The 25954-nt window shown below is 37.4% G+C and overlaps 4 protein-coding genes across 5 annotated transcripts in view; all 4 read left to right on the top strand.

Moving 5' to 3' along the window:
* LOC134811267 (E3 ubiquitin-protein ligase rnf146-like) overlaps window positions 1–25954 on the top strand; it is a 44964-nt gene extending 19010 nt beyond the window's left edge. Inside the window, exons 1-8 of one of the 2 annotated variants that reach the window (XM_063818045.1) lie at window positions 15570–15581; window positions 21109–21184; window positions 21476–21585; window positions 22115–22278; window positions 22435–22523; window positions 22672–22822; window positions 23025–23167; window positions 23287–25954. In XM_063818045.1, coding sequence (XP_063674115.1) covers window positions 21134–21184; window positions 21476–21585; window positions 22115–22278; window positions 22435–22523; window positions 22672–22822; window positions 23025–23167; window positions 23287–23427 — 849 coding nt within the window. In that variant the 5' untranslated portion in view covers window positions 15570–15581; window positions 21109–21133 and the 3' untranslated portion in view covers window positions 23428–25954. Of the gene's footprint in view, window positions 1–15569; window positions 15582–21108; window positions 21185–21475; window positions 21586–22114; window positions 22279–22434; window positions 22524–22671; window positions 22823–23024; window positions 23168–23286 lie in introns of those variants that run through there. The other variant, XM_063818052.1, reaches the window with a different exon arrangement.
* LOC134811676 (G-patch domain and KOW motifs-containing protein-like) lies at window positions 3273–5688 on the top strand. Its single transcript, XM_063818704.1, has 2 exons — window positions 3273–3319; window positions 4019–5688. Exon 2 carries the CDS (start codon window positions 4039–4041, stop codon window positions 5242–5244), a length of 1206 nt encoding a protein of 401 aa, XP_063674774.1. The 5' UTR covers window positions 3273–3319; window positions 4019–4038; the 3' UTR covers window positions 5245–5688.
* Window positions 5708–10477, top strand: LOC134813321 (synergin gamma-like). The gene is made up of 4 exons (XM_063821054.1): window positions 5708–5899; window positions 6884–6991; window positions 7124–7297; window positions 7850–10477. The coding sequence occupies exons 1-4, from the start codon at window positions 5708–5710 to the stop codon at window positions 10475–10477; spliced, it is 3102 nt and encodes a 1033-aa protein (XP_063677124.1).
* LOC134811257 (uncharacterized) lies at window positions 11451–20911 on the top strand. Its single transcript, XM_063818033.1, has 5 exons — window positions 11451–13241; window positions 17242–17364; window positions 18446–18590; window positions 19682–19774; window positions 19976–20911. Exons 1-5 carry the CDS (start codon window positions 11469–11471, stop codon window positions 20047–20049), a joined length of 2208 nt encoding a protein of 735 aa, XP_063674103.1. The 5' UTR covers window positions 11451–11468; the 3' UTR covers window positions 20050–20911.

Genomic DNA, 25954 nt, shown 5'->3' with positions numbered 1-25954 from the left:
TTCACATTAGTTGCACAGTAGTCATAGTACTGGAAGTGCTTTTGTTCATGATCCTCAGCACTGACTAGGGGTGAGTTGAATATGTTAAATACAGCATGATGGTGACTGATGCAGGTACTAATCGTTCCAGAGCAGATAGAGTTTCGATGTTGGTGGTGAGTATGTTGTCAATGCATGATTGGTTACATCCTGGTTTATGATGCGTAGACGTAGAAATAAGTGGTGATAAACATAGGCCTAGAATAAGGTTTTCAAAGTCTTGAAACGAGTTTACTGTTTTCATCATGGAGATTAATGTTGAAGTCTCCTAGTATGTAAACATTCTTTTTTGAGCATGATTCAATAATTTTCTAAGTTCATTTAGTGCCTCTGAGGCGTTCCCACTAGGAGGACGGTACAGAACTCCTACATGTAGAGGTTCATCATGTTGAATGGTAATAAATAGGGTTTCAAGATTTTTGGTTACCCATGATAATTTTTCGTTTACAACTCTATTAAGTTTGTCCTTTAAGTACAATGCTACTCCACTTCCCTTCGCTTTATTGATATGTTTATCTTGGTAGAAACAATTGTATCCCTCTAGATGGTAAACAGTGCTTTCCTCTATTCCAATATTGGTTTCAGCAAGTCCGATAATTTTAAATTTTTCGGCTATTAGGTCTAGTTCCATGCTAAAGGCATCAAAATTTGTTTTATTGCCATCTATGTTCTGGAAAATCATGGAGCAGTTGCTTGCAAAACACGGTTTGATATGTGTGTTAAAGTTTATTTTAATATACATATTTAATTAATATGTGATAGAGCCATACTGAGGACAAACAAGAAAAAAACTAATTTTGTGTTCCTGAGATAACACAGGTTAAATTTTGAGGTTTACCTGTAAAACTAGAACTACAAACAGCCCTAACTTTTTTGACCTTTCGATTCCTTAGTGGAGAAAATCAGCCTCTCCCTGATTTTGATTCTTTATGGTTCCTTGGACAATCATTTAAAAATATTGTGTAGCGATTTATGAGGTTAACCATTTCAAAATGTGTAATTTAGCTTGAGATCATCACAAGTATTCTTTAAAATATGTTAATAAATTAAATTATTTACTATGTAAAATATACACAATCAACCTAGTTCAGGTTAATGAACTTCCTCTTTGCTTCCTCTTTGCTAAATAGTGATGAAATCACAGATAATCATTATGTCTACTTTTGTCCTCCAAATAATTATCTCCTTCAATTCTACTTATCACCTCATCAGACACATTCCAGTGATGATGATTACAATATATTCCATTTTAAAAACAGTCCTAAATATTCTAGACTTGTCTTACTATAATTAACACTAGAAGATTTGTTAACATCCACTGGTAGGAATATACCAATAAGGTATAACTCTCTCAGATATAAAAAGCTTTACGAAGATTCCTTAATTTAGAGCTTTTAATATTGCACTTTATCTTTGAAACAATATTCATACCTGATCTGCTGATATGTGTGAAGAATATTCAAACAATATACACATAATATAGCAATGGCCAATTGGCTGACTATAAGGTCATGGCCTGAACAAACAATTTTTTTAAATAGTCAAGTGATGCTAAAGCAGAGCACAAATGTGTAATAAGTTAATAGATTAAAAAACTGATTCATGTGATGCATTACGCAGAGCACAGATAGAAATACTGATTCAATGATTAAAATTATAGCTGTGAGTGTCAATAAATTACTGTGTCATAAGAAAGGAACGATGTACACGTGATATGAGATACCAATATCTCAATATCAAAAGGATAGTGTCTAGAAACATTCATAGTCCATGGTGGCAGGTATCAAGTTAAACGAAGTTACACTGACTGGCAATGTATACGATTGCCGTCTCCCTCTCTCACCCCTGACCGCTATCAGGGTGCTCCTGAGGATTGAGAATCTAATCCTGGTGCGCATGTAACACATAATAGCCGCATAGTCTTCTCCTCTCTTCTGGGATAGTTTTCAGCGAGTCTCTTGTGGTATCTTGTGGCTTGTGGACCCCATCCGCCATTTGTTGAGTATATAAGTGGGGTAAAGGCCTTTTTCCACCTGGATGATTCTGTTGTTGTACTTTTTCATTTTCCTCATTTCATGAGCTTTATAGATCTGTTCCATATCTTTTTTGTCATATGTGGGTGAGTTGGGGTGGGTAACACAGACATCAAAGAATGTTCGTTCAAATGTGCTACAGAGACCTCGTGAGGATACATCAGGTGCAGCTCTATCAGCATTGGTACCAACAATTTCTTCATTATCAAGGGGTATCAATGCTGGCTCAGTCACTACATCTCTGCATACTTCACGCTGCAGCTCTGCATTTAGATCGCGGATGTTGTTGTGTCTCATAGAAACATAGCCACCTTTCTTGCATATAAGTGTGTGATTCACATTATTTCTCTCTCCACAAGCACAGTGAAATGGGGTGTACGTGTTAGGGATCTCCCAACCATAACGCAAGTACAGAGCATCACGGAACTCAATCTTGTTCAGGGAGTAGCCAAATCTCTTCAATGGAAGTGCAGTAAGCCAACATCCTGAACCTTCCTCTTTGATGAACTGGAGAGATCTCTTTAGGTTGGGATCTCTTACACTGTCCTCTATTGATTTGCTAACCGTAAATAAGTGTTTCTCCTTGATTGCCTTGAGACTTTTTATAGTGTCATTTTGAATTGACATGTTGTAATGTTCAAGGGTGTTTTGCTGGTTGATAATCAGGTCTGTGAGGTCTTTTGTGATGGTGACTGAGGATGTGTAATTTAGTGTAAATTTCTGAAATGGTTAACCTTACAATTCGTAATTCGAGTACCTAGTCAAGGAACGAAAATAGCTACATCAGATTTTTAGATAAAGGTCAGATTTTGATCCTTTTTTTCATGTTCGTTTCTAGCAAATCTATTACATAATTCGGGCAACATTCGAGATAATATTCTTTTCTGTGCTTCACTGTGTCTGCCAACAAAATTGTAGTGTATGTCAGAAAAGGAAACTCTATCCTGAGTCACCAACAGAAGTTTTAACAAGAATTGAAGGTACCAGTTATGTCAGTAATAAGGAAAAACACAATGATTATCTTTGGTTTCATCCTTATGTAGCAAAGAAACTTTTAATAAAATCTTTACTCCACTGGGAAGTATGAATAAATTAAAATTTTTAAAATTTTTCTATTGTTGTTGTTATTCATGATTAATATTTGATAAGTTATTACTTTTAAATTTGATGAAGAAATAGTAACTGTATATTTTTCCATGTAGTGCGATGATACTTTGTAGACATAAGTGATGATGTTTTGTCATAAAGTAAGTACACCCTTTGTATTTTGTCTCAAGTACTAGAGCATCTTTTTCCACTCTGTTTGCACATCTTTTTCCACTCTGTTTATTTCTCTACTCGTATATTGCACAGATTTTCATAAATATCTTTTATCATCAGTTACTGTTCTGCAGTAAACTTTTTCAATCATTTTTATTGTATATTGGAGTATTCAGATTGTTTGTATATTTGTAGTTGTATAGAATTTTCATAGTAGAAATTTTAATATTTTAGAGATTTTCATCTTTTTTATCTTGAATATTATTTTGATAGGCTGATGAGTTTCACACTGAAATCTCTTGTGGTCATCATCCATTTTTCAAGTCCTCTGTTAGAAAACCTGCTAACCTTTCTTTGATATGTTCTTGTTAGGTGCATCTGCCTTATTTAGTCAGGATTTAATTTGCAGTTATAAACTTCTGTTTTCCTAATAGTTTCACCCCTGTCCAAGGCGAGATGCACAATCCCCACTGTCAATTAGGTATCATTTACAGCTGAGCATATAAGGGTTGAATTTAAATTATTTTACCTTTTGGTGCTGCATAAAAATAACATTAATTTATTATTGTTATTATTATAATGTGTGAAATCTGAGAAAGTTGTGTTTACCACCCCCCCTCTGGCCCTCAACCTTTTTGTGTTGTGATCCACAAGAATATTCTGGTAACTAATTGCAATATTTTTAGCAGGAGTAAAGCTGTCAAGCATGACAGAATCTGTGAAGTTCACATTCAAACGAAGATCAGAGAAACCCAAACTATTAAAGACTAAACAGAAAGATGAATCTGAGGAAACAGAGTATATATCAAGTAGTGCTGCATTATCTACCCACGTTAGTAAAAAGAAGAAAGAAAAGCTTGTTATTCATGGCTCTAAGAACTTGTGGCAACCTGGAAATGTTCAAGTAGATGACATAACAAAAGAGGCAATTAACCAAATACTTAGTGATCCAAATAGTGTAGCAGAAAAAGAGAAGAAACAAATAGAAGGATCAGCAAATGCAAATGACAAATCTTCACTTAAATTCCCTGGTGTTATACCACAGGAGGACTCTACTCTTGATGATTATAACGATGTTCCAATTACTGATTTTGGGGAAGCATTAATGAGAGGTATGGGTTGGGAAAAGGGAAAAGGAGTTGGACGTAATCGCAAGATTGTAGAGCCAGTAGATTTTGCAACTAAGAAGAGAACTCTTGGCGTGACAGTGCATGAAGAAGAGGCTGCTGAAGCTGAAAAATTATTTCACGACTTCAATTTGGGTGATTATATTGAAATAATTGGTGGACAAAATAAAGGTGAACATGCCAAAATATTGTCACTTTCATTAGAAACTTCAAGGTGCATTGTCAGAGTTCCATCTGAAGAAATGGTTGATTTAGCCATCATCAACATCAAGGCAGGTTCTAGGGAAGAATACTTGAAACAGCGTGATCAAAGTCAAAAAGATGATACTGATGTGTTTGTTGCTCCCGCAGCTAAAAGACACAAATCTGATAAAAAGGTGGTGACACCATCTCAAAATGGATCCTCCAATGAGATGAGCAGTAGAAATGCTTGGTTACATACAGATTTAAAAGTTAGAGTCGTCAGTCAAGACTTTTCTGAAGGGAAATATTATTGTAAAAAACTAGACATTGTTGATATCATTGATCCTTGGACTTGTATATGTCGCACAGAACGGGGAAAACTATTAGAAAACGTACCTCAGTCTATTCTAGAAACTGTTATACCAAAGAAAAAAGGTACCTTAGTAATGCTCTTATCGAAAAAGAATCGTTTTGAGTTAGCTGAACTTGAAGAAAAAGATTCTAAAACTGGTTCAGTTATCTGTGTGACATTGATTGAAAAAGATGTTGTATCTGCTTCGTATGACGAGGTTTGTCAATTTGTGGGGGATGCTTATAGGTAACAGCAAAATTATTCAGGTGTTGTAAATGACCTATTTAAAATTCAAAGCTGTGCTTTAACTGTATTATATTTAAATGACTTATTTATATTTTATAATCGTGCCATGTTTCTGATTGAAGCTAAATTATTCAGTATAATTAAACAAAATTTATCAACCAAGCCTGCGTCAATAATTTTCTAGACAGAACTTTCAACTTATAACAGTGATTCAGCATTCAGTTCACTTTATGTATCAAAGTTCAACTTGTTTTTACCAGATTAATGATTCAAACCACAAAATTCATTAATAAAGAGGCATAATTATTCTTTGCTCTTAGATGCGAAAACATGAACATTCATTTGTGTTTCGACATTTAAAAAAAAAACACAACTTTTGACAATTCAAATATGTTTGTATTATATTATTTAGAAAGTTGTTTATTGGTAACTGTTAACATTCACATTATTTTAGGGTAGCTGCAGACATGAACAGTCAAAACTTTCATCAGTCCTACAACCCTCAATCCTCGAGTGGACCTACAGCCGAACAATTAGCGGCTTTTCAAAAACAGCAACAAACGTTCCTACAGCAACAGCAGCAGTACATGATGCAGCAGCAGCAACTTCAGAAACAGATGATGCGTGAAGAACAGCGGAATCGTCTGAAAAATATGAATGTAAGAAGTATGGGGGTTTCCACTTTTCAGCAGCCTACATCCATGCAACAGCAACATCCTTCAAACTATCCTTCAAACTTTCCTGCTCCAAGCAATAACGGCTATCAAACAACTCCAAATTCGCAAACTAACCAGCAATATCCTTCAAACTATTCTCAAGTTCAGAATTTTCCACGAACTGCCATGAATCATCATCAGTCAATGAATCCTGTGCAATCGATGAATCCTATTCAATCAATGAATCCTATTCAATCAATGAATCCTGTTCAACCAATGAATCCTATGCATTCCATGTCATCTTTGCATTCAATGAATCCTGCGCAGTCAATGACTCCAGTGCAGTCAATGAATCCGGTGCAGTCAATGAATCTGGTGCAGTCAATGAATCCTGTGCAGTCAATGACTCCTGTGCAGTCAATGAATCCTGCACAGTCAATGAATCCTGTGCAGTCAATGAATCCGGTGCAGTCAATGACTCCGGTGCAGTCAATGACTCCGGTGCAGTCAATGAATCCGGTGCAGTCAATGACTCCAGTGCAGTCAATGAATCCGGTGCAGTCAATGACTCCTGTACAATCAATGACTCCTGTACAGTCAATGAATCCTGTGCAATTGATGTCTGCTGCACAACCCCAAATCACTCCATCTACCTCCAGTATGTGGAGTAATTCAATGCCCCAAGTTTCAGTACAGAACAGAACTGATTCCCATGCTCCTAGTTCAAATGTCGATTATGGAATATTCGGTGTTTCGACTAACAGCAGTTTGAGCGGTTTTACTGCTAACAACAAGACTGACGATATTTTTAGTGTTCCACCCACAAGCTTTCAGTCTAGTGTAAGTGTATTTGATAGGAAAGAGGAGCCGTCCAATACATTCGTCCGAGCTGACTCAGATGATTTTGGTGATTTTGCATCAACAGGCGAAAGTTTTTCTGCTCCAGAACCAAGTAGTACAGCTCACAACCACCTAGATATATTTCAGTCAAGCACTTCAACTAATGTTAGCTTCAGTGGTAGTTCCAACCTCCAAGGTATGTTTCAGTCAGACACATCACTCGCTCTGACTCCTTCTGCCAGCCCCAGAATGGAGGTTAGTGCTCCCCAAACACTGAATCATCAGAATATGTTTCAATCTAATACATCTGCCAGCCTGACTCCAGCAACTGGTACTATCTCTAATCTTATGCAGTCTGATCTGTTTTCTAGTGCAAATTCGTTCAAGGGGAATGATTCTTATACTGAGACGGTATCAAGTTTTTCTAAGCCTATATTCGCTACTGAAAACCATGTTCCGTCTATACAAAGCAGCTCGTCATTTTCAACATCTGAAAACAACCAGGATGATTTCGATGAGTTTGACGATTTTCAAACAGCAGTTCCAGAATCAACACCTGCTGTAAGTACTAATTTGGCGTCCACCTTTTCCCAGCTAGATAAAAAATCACAACAGGCCTATGTCCCTGGATCATTGACCAATGAAGACGCTGATGTAGTTTACTCAGTTGCAATATTTTCCAACCCGATAAAAGTGGAAAACACAACAAAATCAAACGTTTCCGAGTTTGATAATCTGATTAACAAATCACTGAGTGGAAAAGCAACAAAATCGAACGTGAAATCATTGTTTAAACCTGCCCAAAAGCCCTCGATTCCATCCATGAAGTCAACTGCTACGCCCTCTGAAAAAGCTGCTGACTGGGGTTCACTCGATCTAGGCAATGCATTTCAAATTCCTGATCAGGAAGAGGATGACGATTTTGGTGATTTTTCATCGAAAGTACCCGAAACTGAAACTGTTCCCCAAAATGATATCTTAAACATGGCTGCTTCGTTACCTACGGTATCCCATTCATCTGAATCACCCACTGATGACTTGTTTTCATTGTTTAGCTCCTCAAAACCAAGTGGACGTTATGACAAAGTACCTTACATCTCAGAGGGCACCCAGGATCCAGCAGAGATGAAAGTAGGAATTAAAGAGTTGCTTGGGATCACCACCCCAAAACCCGAACCTAAAAAAGAAAGTAATTCTATCCTTAATATGTTTGGTAGTAACAATCTTGCTTCGGTAAGTCAGGGCAAAAAGTCAGAGCCTACTGAGCAGGATTGGACCGACTTTACGACCACACCAGTTGCAGTGGTTGACCACTCACTAAATTCTAGTGTACCTGCGATTGATCTAGCGCCACCTGTTAAAACGAATCCATCCAACTTGAACATGACCAAAATACCCTCTATATATAAAGATATCATCGCCTTTTGCAACACTCCAAGCGGTATTATTGATGTCGGGAAGATTTATGAGATTTTGCTGACAGATAAGTTCAAAGTGGTCGCTCTGCAACCTTTGATGAGTCAGTGTAAGATGATGGGAAGCCCGACTGCTAAAGATCTTGTTGATTTGCTTGGAATTGTTGCACTAAAGCAGAAAGGATTCCCAACACCATCGAAATATGAACTGAACTATCAGAAGCTATCAATACCATCGATAAATATGTCTGTTTTGAAGAAGAACAAGTCCAACCAAAAGGAAAGTAAAAGTGAGCAGCCAACTTTACTCTCTTTTGTGAGCCAGGATGCCGAGAAGAAGGTGCCAGCACTAGCACCTGTTTTCGATTTTGGCATGTCTTCCACCAAAGATCTCTCGTGTGCACCATTTGCTGGACCACAAACGAATAATAACGGAATGCTTCCAACTGATTTGTCTGCAAACAACGATGACGATGACTGGGGTGATTTTGGAGAGGTTAGTGAACCAGCTAAAAGTACCAACTTTTCCTGGGACAATAACCAAGTTGCTGACTTTGCACCCTCTACGAAGAGTAGTCCTGTGGTAGATCTGCTAAATATGCCTATTGTTGTCTCTACTAAGAGCAATCCTGTCGTCGATTTGCTGAACATGCCTGGTCTTCCTGTACGAACTTCTTCCTTAACAGTGAGTCTGCCTAAACCTCGATCAGCAGCCCCTTTGAAGCTGGATGAACCTCCGCCCTTATCAGACGAGGATGATGAAGACTGGGCAGACTTTGCACATCCTGCTCACAAATGGGATATTGACCCCGATGATATTGAGGAACAAGCTGTCAATAATACTGCATCTAAAAACAGGTGGGGCACTATCTCCATTTCATCAGATAAAGGCACAGGTATTGACAATTATCATGATAAGGATTATAGTCATGTTAAAGTTGAAGATGTGGAGGACACTAAAGCTGAACAGCCCAACTTTTTTGCTGCGAACCTTTCTTCTATTTCAGTTGCCAAAATGGATGTTGCAATGTCTGATGTTCGTTCCAAGTTTGATGTACCATCCCCAGCAACAACAAATAACTCAAATAAAGATAAACTTGTCTTCGAGAAGGAAGTTGTGTTTGCTGATGAAACCACGACAAAGAAAAACGTTGTTCAAAAAGATCTAGACAAGCTCGCCTCTCCTGATGCAGATCTTGGACAGTTTGTGTCGCCTTTTGCTGATTTGACTGATTCAAATCCGCAACCATTCGATGCAGTTTTCATGAAGTCTGTAGAAAAGAAAAAGTTCGATAACGTTTTCGTCATCTCTGCAGGAGCTTTTGATTCTGGTAACAACAAGGACGAATCAGCAGCTTCTAATTTTGACTCACCATTCGCCGACTTCAACAATAACACAGCTAAAGCAATAACCGAGTCTGGTGACTTTGGTAATTTCACCACTTCTGGTGATGCTGAAACTGGTGAAAAAGATAGCCAAGAACCCGAATCATTTGTTCCTGCTTTTGCAGATTTCGGGAGCCCGTCAGACGACGAAGACGAGTTTGCTGACTTTTGTGGCACTGCTGAGGATAATGACTCAACAAAAGATACTCTGACTGAATCATTGAAACTCACTAACCTCCCGAAGAAAGACCTTGACGGATTTTGGAATGACATGGTTGATGGTCTTGGCTCTAAGACTGACAGTGTCCCTGTATTTGATTTAAACGAGGAAGCTCCTAAAAAAGTGTCTAAGCCTGTCGATGTTACAGCGTTCGTTCCTACAGTTCAACATCCCGTCAGCTATGATGCCTTAAAAGGGGAATCATTTGACAATGAAGAAGACAGAATAGGGGCTTGGAGTAAGAGCTTATCAATGATTCTGACGATTCTTATACATTGTCAATCTCTGTTAGGAGCTTCAAAGGTTCCGTTAGTAAAACAAGAGGTGGTTGATTCAGAGAAAGGAAAGTTGTACCTGGACTGTTGCACTGAAGTGTTCAGAGTTGCCTGTAGAATAAGTCTAGCAGGTGCCTTTGACGATGGAATCGTCGAAATATTCAAAGAAATCAAACACACTTGGACCCTTATATCAGAAATGTTGGACGACAGTATTGATTTACCAACTATTCGCGATTTCAATATCCGCCCAGCTAAAACTGAGGACGAATTTTCTGGTAGGAATTGTGGAATATGTTTGTTAGACACGGGTGTTGAGAGTAAAACCAGCAAATTGCAATATAACGGGGTTTTTTACCATGTGACTTGTGCTAATTTCTGGGTGAATTCTGTTAGTCCGTTACTTCCTGATCTGAATAGTAAATTGGAGGCTCCGCTTTTATAGCACCTTTCGGAATTATTTTTTTATAATTTCACATTTTAGCAAGATTCAAACTGTATGTAAAATATCAAATACGAAAAGTGTTTAAGGTTTCAGAAATTGCATAGCTATAGATTTGTATGCTACTTTTGTATCATGATTTCGTAAAAAAGGATCTCGGTTTCTTATTATTTGACAGATATTCAAGTTTGATGTTTAGGAATTAGGATTAGTTGTATTTTGTTCGGCTGTAAATAAAGCACAGAATTCCGAAACAGCAGTGTGCTTTGATTCGATATCAATGATTATTACTTAGCAGTTCCAGAATTATTTGCATGACTTTGACTTTAATTTCTATTAATTTCTGATGCCGCTATGAATATGCACAGTGTAATTTCGACAGGTTTTCCACTATATAAAGGTTTTCTTCCATATCATTCTTAAATTTGTAATGATTTAATCTATAGCTTTTATTGAGCTTACCTCTGAAAACCCACAGCAAGTGAGTTGATCATTTTTCGTTTTTTAAAACATCTGGTTTATTGAAGTCTATTAAATGATAATAAGACAATTATATACAGTCTTCCAGTAGTCAGTTTTCATTTTTTACTTTACAGTTTTAAAGAATGAAGATATACTGTAATGTTGCCTGCTATATCTTGTGAATGCAATGCAAGCAGAATTTAATACGATCAGCAAAACACTTAATAGACGACTAAAAAATGTAATTTTTGTAAATCGAGGTTAATGTTAATGTTTTTTTCAGGTTTTTGGTCAAGATTTTACTGTTACTGTATCATCATTGTTTCACTGTTTGCTCTTCTTGTCCCAAACAAATAAATAGAATTTCAAATTAGATTCCATGATCATTCTATATGTTACAGAATTTGGCATTCGATGTCATGTCAACTCAATGAACATTTCATATTTGCAATTTATCAATTATATATAACTTCCCCAAAATCTGTCAGTATCTAATAATATGACACTTCATTAAATTATCTCAGAATGCCAAATGATTGCTGTTGGGAGCAAATCCACTGATACTTGTGACAGAAACATGGAAGCAGAATCCAACGAGGAAGATAAGCGTTTCATTTACTTCAACCCTAACTTTTGTATAAACAACATAAATGTCAAGGAGTTAGTCCTTCGAGCAGAACAAGCTGCCAGCGTTTCTAAAGCACCAGACACATCAGCTCAGACAAATCAGAATACTTTGTCTCTCACTGGTAATCAAAACAATCCATTTAGTTCTCCTCCAGCAGTACCTGCTTTCACCTCCGAATCTGTAAGAAATAACCCAGCCCCAGCCTTTCCAGGACCTTCTGATAACCTGCCTGCTAAGAAACGAGTTGTTCTCCTCCCCACTCCTAAACCTAATACTTTCAAGATACCCCCGCCCAGACACCTTAACAAGGGTCCGGTTCCAGCACCAAGTTGGATCAAGGACAATCCCTTCTATGCAAAAGACATTGATTGGAATGACAGAGACCATCCATGGTACCATCGCGATCCAAATTATGTTAGCAATCTGTTAAATCTTGCTGCAGACTATGCAAAGCGGCCTAACGAAATGCCGAGATGTCGGATGCCTCCACTATCTAAAAGAGAGCTATTATTCCGAATGGAAAAAGAACACAAACATGGGAAATTGCTTTCATCCTTGGTACCTTGTGCTGTCGAAAAGTTCATTAGATACATGAATGTGGTGAAAGATCAGATTGATTTCGATATGCTCAGAATTGATTATTCCAAAAATCAGTCATATTCAGAATGCAGGAGGAAGCGATCAATGATGAAAGCATTGGGTGTCAATAAGTTCCATTATGTTAATGAAAAAGCTGCTGATGAGTTATTTGCTAGGAGTCAGAATTTAAAGGGCTTTAAAAAACAAATCAGAAAAGATCTGGACCTCTCAAAACTGGACACTTCTAAACTTACAGTTGGTCAAAGAAGATTCTTGTTCAAGCATCATGTCCTGAAACAGGGTAAAACAGTTTATGTGAACCCAGATAAGGATAAAACCCCTAGCTCTAGCTCCTCCTCTAGTTCTCCTCTTGTAGCTGTCAATAAGTTTAAAGCAGTTTCCAAAGCAAGCCTTGTCCCAACTAAGAACCGGAAACTACGCCTGTCACTCCGCTACAGAAGGTCTGATGAACCCATTCTTCAAGACTGCAGATTCTACATAAAAACTGGGAAGTGCAAGTTTGGTGTTCGCTGTATCAGAAAGCATGATCCATCCAAACTTCCTACGAGATTAAAGAAAGCGGCTGCAAGGAAGATGCCCAAGTCGTCGTTTAGTGTGAACAATATTCCTAAACTTCCGAGACGGCCATACAGTTCACTGCCCCCACCGCCACCATTAATACCAATCTCTGAATTAAAGTTATCAAAACTTCCGGTTGTAAACCTGTCTAAGAAACCACCCTCCAGTGCTTCAGTTCCCTCTTCAAGCACTGCTTCACCTCCGACTACAAATCCTGGTCATGTGACCGCTCCAGCCGCCAGTCCTTCTCCTCGCAATTCAAACTACAGATTTATCAACAACCCCAAACTGGGCCCCACTAAAGTAGGCCTCAATAAAAAACTGGTAAATCGCGCTCTCAAGTGGAAGAGGAAGACGGCCACGAGAAGAAAGCAGGACTGCATGTTTTTTATCCGACGGGGAAAGTGTGCGTTTGGTGAGGAGTGTAGGAAGAGACATGATCCTGCTAAAGTCACCCTGTGTAACCACTTTATCTTCTACAACCGTTGCAACAACTCTCAGTGTCCCTTCCAGCATAAGGTATGTTCCTTCATTTTACTGTTATTTAGAATATATATTCGCATGTATCCACACTATATTTACATTACACGTTCAACGTGATATCATTATCAGTGCAGTGTGTACATCACCAACTACACCGATCAATTGCCAATCTGCGAAACATTTAATTATTATTATCACTTCGAGATGGCAGGGCCTACTCTCATGCTGTCTACTCAATTGGTAGAGCAAGACACGCGAAATGTCGAGGTTCTGGGATCATTCCCCAGTTGTCCCTAGTTTTTCAGAATCAATCATCACCTATAGACAGCATGAGAGTAGGCCCTGCCATCTCGAAGTGACTTCATTTTACTGTTCAATATTTAACTAATCTAAGTAAACTATAGGTAAAAATATAATATTAATCATAAGCTAAAATGTACTAATCTTTGTATTCTAAATGGGGAAAAAGAAGAAACATTGTCAGTCAGTCGAGAAAATTGTCAGTCAGGCTATATGGCAGCTTTGTAGATGTTGTGACTATGCTAGTAGTGGTCCCAGGCTTGCGACTGGAATTGCGGTGTTAAATCGATTTAATGGTACCAACGATCCACCTCCCACTTGTTGTTTGGTACTTAGCATTAATAGTGTTAGCTGTAGCCATTTATAGCAAGAATCTTAAAACTAAAGGGGATGACAAGGAAAAGAGGAAGGAAAAAGAATAACGGGACAAACAATTAATTAAAGTATTTATAGGAGCATTAGATATTGTAATTACAAGCTTCAATAATAAATCACTGACTAAAACTTCTAATTAAAATGACACTTGGTACGCTCGCCCATTTTCACTGGTCAGTCTGAACTTCGGTTTAGCACGTTGTACACTTATTCACCTAAGATTCAGAATTTGTTCAGTTTAGCAGAGTTAGTACCCGTGTTTCAATAAATCAAAAGATATCAGGGGAGTTCTTTAATAATGTTACGGTCATCTAGAATACCGAACTTCCTGAAAACGTTATCATATTTCCTCAGACAACGTTTAATGCCTTTAATCAGTCTATCACGGCTATATCCTCTATCAATTAGAATTTTGAATATTTTGTGAAGATGGGAGGTAAAGATATCCAATCTAGTGCAAACATTACCATATCTAAGAACTTGACTTGAAAAAACGTTGTAGCCAACCTCGGTTGGGATGTTACTGTGAGGAAATGTAAGGGATACAACATGAAAATTAAAATCATCAGTTTTGTTATACACTGATATTTCTAGTCCTTCTGTGGAAATATTAATATTTAAATCAAGGTAGTTAATGATTTTATTATTGGAACCAGCTCGCTCCATCTCCAATGAATTAGGATAAATATCTTTAATCAATTTATGAAAGTAATGGTAGTTAATAATAGATAAATCGTCAACATATCGTTTATTATTGGATAATATCTTTGCTAATCCCATTTTCTTTTCCTGAAGTAAACGTTTCATATAATTAAATTCCTTTTTGCCAACAGTGAGATCAGCTATAGGGGAACTTGAATTTCCACCCATAGGAATACCCTTGGTTTGTATGAATACAATCCCACCGAAGACGACATAAGTGTTATAAATAATAAATTTAACAGCCTCTTTTAGGTCATCTTGACTAAAGCAGGCATGACAATCATAGGTTTTATTGGAAAAGAAACATGTATTACTGTCTCTTTTAGAAATACAAATATATCTAATATCTATTACGGTCTGAAAATATTAAATCAACAACTTCATTAATCATATTCTCTACTTCAATCAAGTCTAATCTGGTATAAAGAGTAGTAAAATCATATACTTGTATATTATAAACATCGCTATTTTTGATAGCTTCAAGGAATTCACTTGAGGAATCTATGCTCCAAAACATGTTTGTACCGCTGTTGTTGTAGATTGCCTCGCAGTATTTCTTGAAGTATTTCCTCAAAAGTTTCAGACAACAGTTAACTTGGACGTTAAGTTGTTTCGTAACGCAAAAACGGGCACCTGCAATGAACCTCGCCTTGTAAGGGTTCTTATGAAGCTTAGGGTTCCAGAAGATGCGTGCTAGTCGCAAGTTTTTATCTTCAACTTGTACATTAAATCTTAACAATTCCTTCACTCTACAGTTCAACATTTAACTTAACATAAAATCTTTGCATTATAACACATGTTTGTTTGGGGACCGGTTTTTGGTACCCGGCCAATGTTTACAAAATAATATAATACATAACAATATAATTTTATTTAATATGCGTGAATATGAAAATTGAAAATGTTGATTACGTCTATTCATTAAAAACAAAAACAGAAACTTTAAAAATTAAAACTTGTATATCATGATTTATTAACATATAGTGACAAATAATTTGATTTGATACGACAGATGATCACACGCACTGTTTTATAAGCTACTTGAGGTTAAAACAAAAAAGAATAACTGAGCCCATGTCTTATCAGCACCTGCTAGCGCTATCTATATGATGCTATTAATATGACAGTGAATGGGCAGTGAAAAAAGTGGCATATGGTTGATAGTGACTAGTGTGCTAACCGTCTGGTTTTATTTATTCCTTAGTTTATTCTCGGTAGTTGATTTGTTGTGTGCCTGATCTTGTCGATTTACGTAGCCCGGGTAAATTATGTAACAGAAAAGGTGGCCATTCTTCATCGTTTCCTGAGCTTTGTAGTTCTATCATTACACACTTCGCTGATTTCTTATATATGCTTATTGAGAAAATGCTAGATGGGCAAGTTATGCGACTAATGTTGTGCTCGGTAATAGCTAATATAGGACCTTTATACAGAACACTAGCGCGTAGATCTGGTTGAGAGAACGTTGTTAGCCAGTCGATATTGTCGTCATAAGACGTGCCATACTTTGGTATATCGGGAGGAAATAAGTCTTTTATCGACGACGGCAGAAGGCCAGGCATGTAAGTTATCTTGTGCATCAGAGTCAGAGCATTTTTTATGATGACCCCGTGTACAGATAATATTTCGTACTCTTTAAACGTAGTTTTAGTATGATCCGGAAGCTTACCGTCCTTGTAATAGTAATTCACGTAGCCCGGCATAACTGCTCGTATTCCCTGCTTTTGTTTAGTGAACAGTGATTCAATATGGGATTTTGCAGCAAAGCCCCAAACTAGTGAACAGAAATTTAAGTGAGATTGTACAAAACTTTGGAAGATCTGTAAGCGTGCTTTGATTGGTAATTTGCGTTTTATTTTGAACATAATACCTATAAACCGTGACATTTTTGTTTTGACGGCTCGGATGTGGCTGGCCCATTTTAGTTTGTCGTCGACGATAACTCCTAAAAACCTGGCCTCCGTTTTGCGTTCTATAGGAGAGTTGTCGATACTTACTTGTAGAGACGATAGATCTACCCGTCTTTTTGAAAATACCATATAGCAAGTCTTCTTCAGATTATGAGCTTGGCCGTTCGAGTTAACCCATTTTATCAACACGTCAGTGAGGTGGTTTCTTTGGATATAATGTCTTGTACATTTGATCCGGTGATAACAATGTTTGCGTCGTCTGCGTATAATATAAATTTAGCTAGGTTACTGATTCCTGGTAAGTCATTGATATATATGACAAAGAGCAGGGGGCCTAATATGCTCCCTTGTGGAACACCGTATATCATAGATTCTAATGATGAATTGGAGCCGTTTAGGGAAACAAATTGACTGCGACCACTGAGGTATGACTCGAACCATTTCAACGCAATGCCACGAATACCGTAATGCTCAAGTTTCCTGAGTAATGTCGCGTGATCTAGGACGTCAAATGCCTTGCTATAGTCTAAAAGTAATAAAAGTGCTATTTGGTTCTTATTTAGAGAATGCAGAATAGAGCTCTGAGCATTGAGAAGTGCGTGCTCACATGATCTTCCTGGTCGGAATCCGTACTGATTCTCGAATAGAGAGTTATTCTTGTCGAGAAATTCTAAAAACATACACTCTGCTGTTGATTTACTGAATTATTTAGCTCTCATAATATCCAATCAATTATCCTACTATCACAGCTGATAAAGGAGAAGATGCCGCTCTGTCTATACTTCTACGCTAACAAGTGCTCCAAAGAAGACTGTCCGTTTCTACACGTTAAATTGGGTATTGATGTACCTGTCTGTGAGAAGTTTACTGCTGTAAGTAGTTCAGAACCATTTAAAGTCGATTTAATCATTGTTTTGTTAAATATTATTATCCCTTTTATTTCTTCCTTCTCTTACTATATATAAAGTGAGACGATATATTTATAATAGGCATATATGTTGCCATTTTACTGACACCACGACATCAACTTTAACACAACTTTCCGCGAAAACCGCGAGATATATACGGGTCTTATGCTTTTATATGGGTTTTATGTCTTTTTGACCAGTATGAAGAAATAAAAAATAAAAAATTGGCCAAGGAATAAAAACTTAAGGTTCCAAAATTTGGACCAGCAAGTGGTGTCAAAATCGCAAAATAGATAAATATTGTTGACTCTTGACACCACTTTAGCCCTTTAGGGTTTGAACAGGTTCCTGCTAGTACTTCTAATAAATAATCTCTAATATATAAACTTGTAAAGGATTTGATGCTTTTGGGACCTGATAAATTAGAACACCTAGTTTATGTAAAATATTCAAATCATGACTACATTGAATATTGATACACCCTAATCACACGCTCATAATATGTTGTAATCATATTACATATTATGTAACATAATGAATGTAAAATGTTTCTCTATACAGTATGAGTTCCGTTGGCTATAATTTCCAGCACATAATGAGCGGTCATAAAGACTGAAATTCAAGAAATGTGAAGGCAGTGGAACTGTCTAATATTTGTTCAGTCGGCTGCAAAAATCACATAATATTTCATTTGCTGTCTGGATTTTGATAACCATCCGTTAACCATTACCAAATCTAGGTGGTAGAATTATTTTTAAAATTTAGTTTATCAGTAAAGGTTCTTAACAGATAAGAACTTTGTAGGGTCACCTTACTTTGTAAATGGCTACTGGCCTACTGGACACACCCAATTTGGACAACTGCTTGGGAACATAAGTAGGGAACCCTAATTATGGTTCCCTAATTATAAGTAGGGAACCTAATTATAATTAGGGAACCATAATTAGGGAACCTAAATATAAACCCAATCAGTCTACCTAGTTAACCTAGTTAGACTGCAACCTAGTTGAACTGTCAACTTCGTTTAATGAGTCACGTGATACAGGGTCACTGTGAGAAAGGAACTAACTGTACAAAGCGACACACACGTGACTGTGAAACTCACTTCACCACTGGTTTCTGTCTGGACACTGAGTGCACCTTGCTACACCAGAAGATACTCAGGACCCGGACTTACTCTTTTAGCTCCAGTTAGTATCCCATGTTAAGATCTTTTGTTGTTCTGGGCTCGCTGTAAACTGACTTCTAAGAACAGATAAACTGCGACTGATTGCTTAAGTAATGCGCTAATCTTTCGAGCTGTTCGTTAAACTGTACCTATAAAATGGGTAAATGGTTGAAATCCTTTCGAGCGGTAGTAAATTTCATGAATGTGATGCGGTGTGATGAATCACTTATTTCAATATTACATTCCTGTGATTAATCCTTGATAGCTTCAGGGACTGAGGTATGAGTTTATTATTTTTATGCTTTCTCTCATAGTTCAAATCGACAAAAAGAATGCTGACTCTGCTTGATTTCTGCCAATTTCATAGCTAGATCTGTCAAATAAAACAAATAAATGCGTGTAAATTGTTCCATATAAAGTAAGATCTTTACAATTTACGATTCACAATGTTATTCGTTGTGGTGGCCTCTGTTCAGTGCAATTAAGCGGTTAGTAGTGCACTGCTCCGTGCAGTGTGCACAGGTCAGCGCATCAGTGCAGCGCTCTTCACGTAGCGCTTCAGTCATCGCACAATGTGCCTAGATCATATCTCTTCTGAGTGGAGTTGGGTTAAAAACATATAAGAGATACGATGATTTAACTTGTAGAAGCTTTCAATAAACATGTGTTAATCGTCGTCAGCTGAATGTGATGTGGTGGACAATGCTTATATGTGATTGAGTGGTGTCAGGGATGGAGGGTGGGGGAGGTGTGGGTGGGAAAGTGAAAATTACAGTACAATGTCAATAAAAATTTAGTCTTCTGTTGAGGTTGAGAAGGAAATGCCAGATGGTCTGGACTTTAAGGATTTGGCAATTTTAGGAAGAATGGGGTCCCAGAGGGAACTACATTTGGGTGCGCGGTCTGTTCTGTTCATAGCTGGTTGTCGTATTTGTATAGCTGCGTGTTCTGTGAGGTCAAGTTGGGAGCGTGAGGTGAGGGATTTGAGGACTTCAATATTGTTCCAGGAGATGGTGTGGCCGGTGGTCAGGGCATGATGTGCAGGGGCTGATTTGATTCTGTCTGTGGATTCGTCGATGGCGTTGTTGAGTCTGTAACATTCTCTTCCTACAGTTGACAATGCAATGGACGTGGATAGACCCTACTTTGATGGAGATGATTTTATTCCTATCGGACTTGGCAGGATTGAGGACAACGCCTCTCCAGGTTACTTATAGTTTAATTAATTATATAATGGAGGTAATTATATAATATGGAGTAATTATATAATAGGTTGTTTGACGATTCAATGAATTTAACGTAACTTTTTCAGTACTTTAGTGGAAATTTCATGTTTTAAAAAAACCCATCATCACAATAATATGGAGTATTTTTTGGGATTTTCTATAATATTACAGTTCATCTCAGATATTCTGAAAATGTTGGATTCTGACGTGGAGTCCATTGCTGGATCACTAGCCGAATGTGATTCTTTAGACTGATGGAATACGAACGGTGAAGCAGCTTGGAACCTCAAATGTCTTATAGGTACTCAATGCAACGTTGTACTGGATGCACATTGCACGTGCAAAGTATGGTAGTCCCTACGAGTCAAGTAAGTCTTCATTGTAGTGTACAATGTATTTATATTGGTGTGTCATAGTACCATCTTCAGAAAATTCAGGGTGAAGCGGTTCTCTCTGAATATGACTATGTTTGAAAATGAATACTGTTCAGTGTTCACTGCTGATGCATTATCTAAAATCCAATAATTTCTACTTCATTAAAGCTATTTTGGAGGGTCAGCTGTAATTCATGTTGCAATGTAATTAAATATTTATATGGTTCCACGTCCTGTACGACTAATGGTACCACCGCCCGCCTCCAAGTTCTAAATTAAGCTTTCATCTGCGCCACTCCCAATTCTTCATTTTCTTTGCTGTTACCATTTCCATCCGACGAGCTCATTATTTAGTTCTCCATATAATACATCAAAGCTGTAAGGATCGTTTTATTATGCTGCATGTTTCCCTTCTACCATATTTTGAGGGTATTTCTCAATGTGCTGTCTTCAGTCTTTGTTTTTTTAACAAGTCATATTCGCTCAGAGGGAATTTCTATAATCACCTGATTAGTATTTATCTTGTTTTTTTATTCAGAAAAAGACTGTTTTAATGTTTTTAAAGTAAAGTTACTTTATTTTTATCAGTATCATCTAAAATAAGACATTCAAATGCTGTCGCCAAGCTTTCATTAATAAAGCAAGAAAAAAAGGAAAAAAAAGTTTAAATATTACAAGATTATCTGAACTCAAGATACGTAAGATTATTGTAAATTTCATTTCATACTATCTTTTTGCAATAATATCTGGTGTTTTATTGCTTCATTGCTTCAACGAACCTATACAACTCATGTTTGGTGCTGTTATTGGGTTTCAATTTTTTATGGCATGAAATATTATTCAATGGCATGAAATATTATTCAAGATATATATATTGCTAATTGGAAGATAATTTCAAATGATTGATCGATAATCACATCCTAATCGACCACTTTTTGTAGCATGTTCAGTTTACACATGTTACGATGGGTAGAGTTGTAACTAGAAGTCAAGAAAAGGCTGGCTCTAATAGTCAGGTATGTGCTCCTTCATAATATCTTGTTTGTTTTCGTTTTGCTTCATTCAACTTCTACCATATTTTGTATATTGTGTCACTCTCAAATAAACTACATCGTAGTCGATAGTATTTTGTTTCAAAATCCAAACAGTAGAAATGTAAACTTTTAAACTTCCAGATATTACAGACACAGTCGTCGGTCATTTGATCGATGATCAAGGTTGAAACTTTTAACTGTAATCTTAATCATGTTTAAATTGTCGTATACATTTATCAATTACGTCATGCGATGAACATCGATTACACCCAGGAAATAGCCAGCAGAGGAGTAAAGACTAACTCTGAGCAAACTTTGTCTAGCACCCAGAACGGTAGAATTTCTAAGAAGAAGAAGAAACGCTCCATGTCGAAAAGAGATAGGTTAGTTCTATTGTTATTTGTTATTGTGTGTAAAATATGTCAATAAGAGCGGATAGCATGCCACGTTGAAACGATGTGTAATAGTTACCTAACTCGTCGAACAGCAAACAAATCACTGAACTGAGTCGCAGATCGCCTTCAGGGAGGGGAGGCCTAACTTGTAAGTCTACCTACCAAACACGGAATGTATGTGAACTATTATTAGTGTCCATACCAACTCACACCGAGTTAGAATGTGGTCCCGGTGCAGAGGGTGCCAGAGATGTATGGAACGCGCGGATTTGCTTTTTCAGCACTCTACATTTTTTCTAAAATTGTTAGTAAAATCCAACAAGAAAGCATTTACTATAGCAGTTTTGTGTCGCGCGCGCGCAATGACAATCTTGGTCAGTTTGACTGCTCATTATTATACACCGGTAACGTAGATCGACGTGACACCTGCGATACCATTGAATACAGAACAATCAAATCAGCAAGTTAGCAATCAACAAATGTAACTTTATGAGGTGTATAATCGCCCTAACCGCAGCACGGGGTCCAATCTAGACGTGTCAGTTCTGTCGCTGGACGACACCGAAACATTTTCTCAAGAAGCTAGTACCAGCAAACAGGCCTCTTCATCCTTCGAGTTTTCACCAACTGAGCCGACAACTTGTGCTGATATCAATTCTCAACCTCTGTCCCCTAAATCTGGTGAGCTTACCTCGTGTTTTAAAATGTACTATAAATTGAGAGTTGTCATTTCTATCTCTGTTGGCAATGGGATATACCATGATTGGATAGTCTGAACTCTGAAGCAATGTGTTGAATCTGGAACATCCTGCTAAAAATAACTCTGTATCCTCACAGATAAGCCGGAGTGTTCGATATGTTTGCAAACAGCACTACAACCTGTCAAGCTACCCTGTAATCATATCTTCTGCTTCCTCTGCATCAAGGTATGCGAACAGTCAATTGCTATATTTACATCCATTTTAATGGTAACATGTATAATTTGATTAAGCTTGTCATATGTACATATTTACTTGTTACTTCCGTAAAATCGTATGTTTTTGTAACACTATCACGAACTAATTTATCGTGTAGGGAGCGGTGCACAACGGTACAAACTCATGTGCATTATGCAGAGCACCTCTACCGAGGAACTATATATTACACCCGGAGGTAATCAATGAATCTTCAAGTTCTGAAGATAATTCTCTTGAGGAGGTTGCCGATGATAAGTGGTATTACGAAGGTAAGAAGCCTTCTTACATTTACCTGTTCGTTATACAATACTACTAGCCTGTCATAAAACTTATTTTCCGGTGTTAGGTTTCATTCTTATTACTGATACACTATTAGTATAGGAGTCATTTACATATTAACTGACATTAAAAATGGAAACTCAGAATCTCGTCCGCTTTTCAGTTTTCTGGTACTAATTAGATATTTTGCAGGTAGAAATGGAGGGTGGTGGGAGTTTGATGTCAGAACTGCTCAGCAAATAGAAGACAAATATAACGAGCCAGCAAGTGACGAACCCAAAATATTAGAACTTATGATCGCAGGATTCATCTTCATCATCGACCTTGATGCTATGGTAAGTCCAAAAGAATAATAGTATATGTGTAAGTGTAACAAAATCTACAAGTAATTCACATATATAGGTAGTTTTTAAGGTACGTAATCGCACCAATTGCAATAATTATCGCATTGCAGTGCCAGAGAAGAAAAGATAACCCGCACATCCAGCGCCGACTCAAGAGAGATAAGCAGATAGCAGATAAAAAGGGCGTGGCAGGAATTGTGAAACCAAGACGGCATAACAACAGCAGATCACGTGGCGGCACCCCTGTCTGAAAGTAAAATTTATAAACAACTTTTATCAACCTCGCTGTTTAGTGTAGTTTCAGAACTGCTGATCCAGACATTTCGTTATTAATTTATTTCTGTATATTACAACTAATTTGACTGGAAGCCTTTTTATCACGATTTTACCCAAAATTAAATATCTTTTAAACCTAATAAGTTATTAGTAATAACTCTATCATTTTGTATGCTTTCATTCATTTTAGTTTTTACGTCATTGTAGTTAATAATTATTCATGGTGAAATTTGGTTTGTAAAATTGTTTATTTTTGTATTAGTTTACCCTGACTCGTCCACGCAAAGCAGAATGTAAATATAGATTATTTTAAATTCGGTGATTGACGTCGACTAGTTTTATATTGCAACAGCATCGAGAGATTCGGAACTCCTTATCGTATTGGTGTGTATAGTATGGTGTTTTTAGTTTTTAATTAATCGGATTGTAGAAGTTAAAATAACGCTATTTACTGGTAGTGGTATTTTTGTTAGATTTATTTATTTAGGATTTATCTAATTTTGGAAGCTAGAATTACGCTATCAAGTTCCTTATCGGTTTTGAGATGCACAGTTTTTGTCATTATTAGATTTCCCAAAAAATTTACAAATTATCACAAACATTACGTATGGTGTGTTACTTCAACTTTTTTGAAAATTACATCGGAAATCTTTCTTTTAATTTTGGACTGTACCGCTCATTAACAGCATCCATGCTAATCGTATAACTAGAATGTAATGAAATTTTAACACTTTTGTATTCACTCTCCACTAACATTTTAGATGATGGCCGCTGCCGAAGATCACTCAAATGAACTTTCTGAAAAAAATCCTGTCAAAGCTCCAGTTCTCTCAGAAGATAAAACTACAGAATCTAAAACTGGTGATGACAACTGCCCATCCTTTAACCCTGTAACCTCGCCTTCAGAGCATGTTGTTGATGAACCTACTGTTCCTCCTACAGACACAATCTCTAAAGAAGACTCCAGTACCCTTCCTCAGAAAGATAAATCTCACAACAATGACACTGAAATTTCTGCCACTAATTTAACTACGGATATTACAGAAAAATGTAAAGATTCCCTGTTCGATGAAAGTGAACTATCAGAAACAAACGTTGTGCTGAACAGCCCAGCTTCAGATTCAAAATTAAGTGTTAATTTTAATAGTGATAGGGATGAACTGTTAGGCTTCTTAGAGCCAGATGAGATGACAATCAGTAATACTGATAGAGAGTCAATCTCTCATAAGAATAGTTTCTCTGATGAAACTGAAATAGTAGCGGGACGTGAAGATAAGGGTCCCGATTATCCCATGGCATTTACAGAAGAGAATGAAAATGAAGATATTTTAGATGAACCCAGATTTTCACCGAGACTTCTCAGGCCTGTTATTAACTGCGTTCCTCAATCCTTACCAGAACATGTCGCGAAGCATTTTAAAACTGATGGAACTCATGATACCCGGAAACGAAAGCTTAGTAAAAAAACTTATTCTAGTAAACAAAGAAAAATCAGTGATTCTAGTAAACCAGATATAACGAGCGCTGAAACCCCATATCTGATCACTGACGATACACCAGTCGGAACGGAATCCTCTATGGTAGATAAATCAACAGAACTAGACAAATCTGATAAATTTTACGATATTAAACGGATATTGATTCAAGCAACGCGTGAATCATCTGGGGTTAATCTCAAACGTTATAGACTATTTTCTAACATATTCCTTAAAAACTGGCGGTATTCAAAACAGTTTTCAAGTAATACAAACGCTCGTGGGAAGCAAGTTATTGATAACAATCTGAAAAAGATAGTGAAAGATTTGTATGAACATCATCTAATCAAGGTGAAAGGACCGGTACATAACGTGGATGTTATCAAAATGCTGACAGAAGAAGTGATGCAGGATAACTCTAGAATGTTCAGCCAAACACCACCCTCGCTAACAGTTCTAATAACCTCTGAACTGTTTGACAGGCACTTCACAGGTGGTGTGAGAGAACCTCTCCCAGTAAACGGACAGAGTGTCTCAAAGCGTGGTGGAGTCAGACCATTGAACCTGGGGTCTTCAACCAACCAGTGGCTCAAACTAAAGGATGAACTGGGGATGGAAACGAACTCAGAGGTTGCGTCTATCCTGATCCACTGTTACAAAGCGTGGATCAGTGTGGCGTGCAGCAAGTGCAGGAGACATATGGAGGTTGGGATGGAACAGAAAAGTGGGAGGAGTATAGCCAACTCAGAGACATCTGTGTGTATCGTGTCATGTGACTGTGGCAAGAGCACCAGTGGTGGGTTTATGATAGAGTGTGACGTATGTCACAAGTGGCAGCACGGGTTCTGTGTCAATGTGGATAAAGATAATATTCCTGATAGTTACTCCTGTAGTTGGTGCCGTAAAATAAGGGGGAAAGTGGAGTTGTCTGAAAAGAACAACGGTGATGATTCGGACGACAGTGTTGTCAGTATTGATAACACGAATTTGTGTTCTACAGATGACAGTGAGCCAGAGGTCATAGAGC

This window comes from Bolinopsis microptera, chromosome 1 (genome assembly GCF_026151205.1).
Source record: "Bolinopsis microptera isolate Bmic1 chromosome 1, MBARI_Bmic_1.0, whole genome shotgun sequence".
NCBI lineage: Eukaryota > Metazoa > Ctenophora > Tentaculata > Lobata > Bolinopsidae > Bolinopsis > Bolinopsis microptera.
Note: the sequence above shows the minus strand (reverse complement) of the source record. Positions and strands in the feature narration are given on the sequence as shown.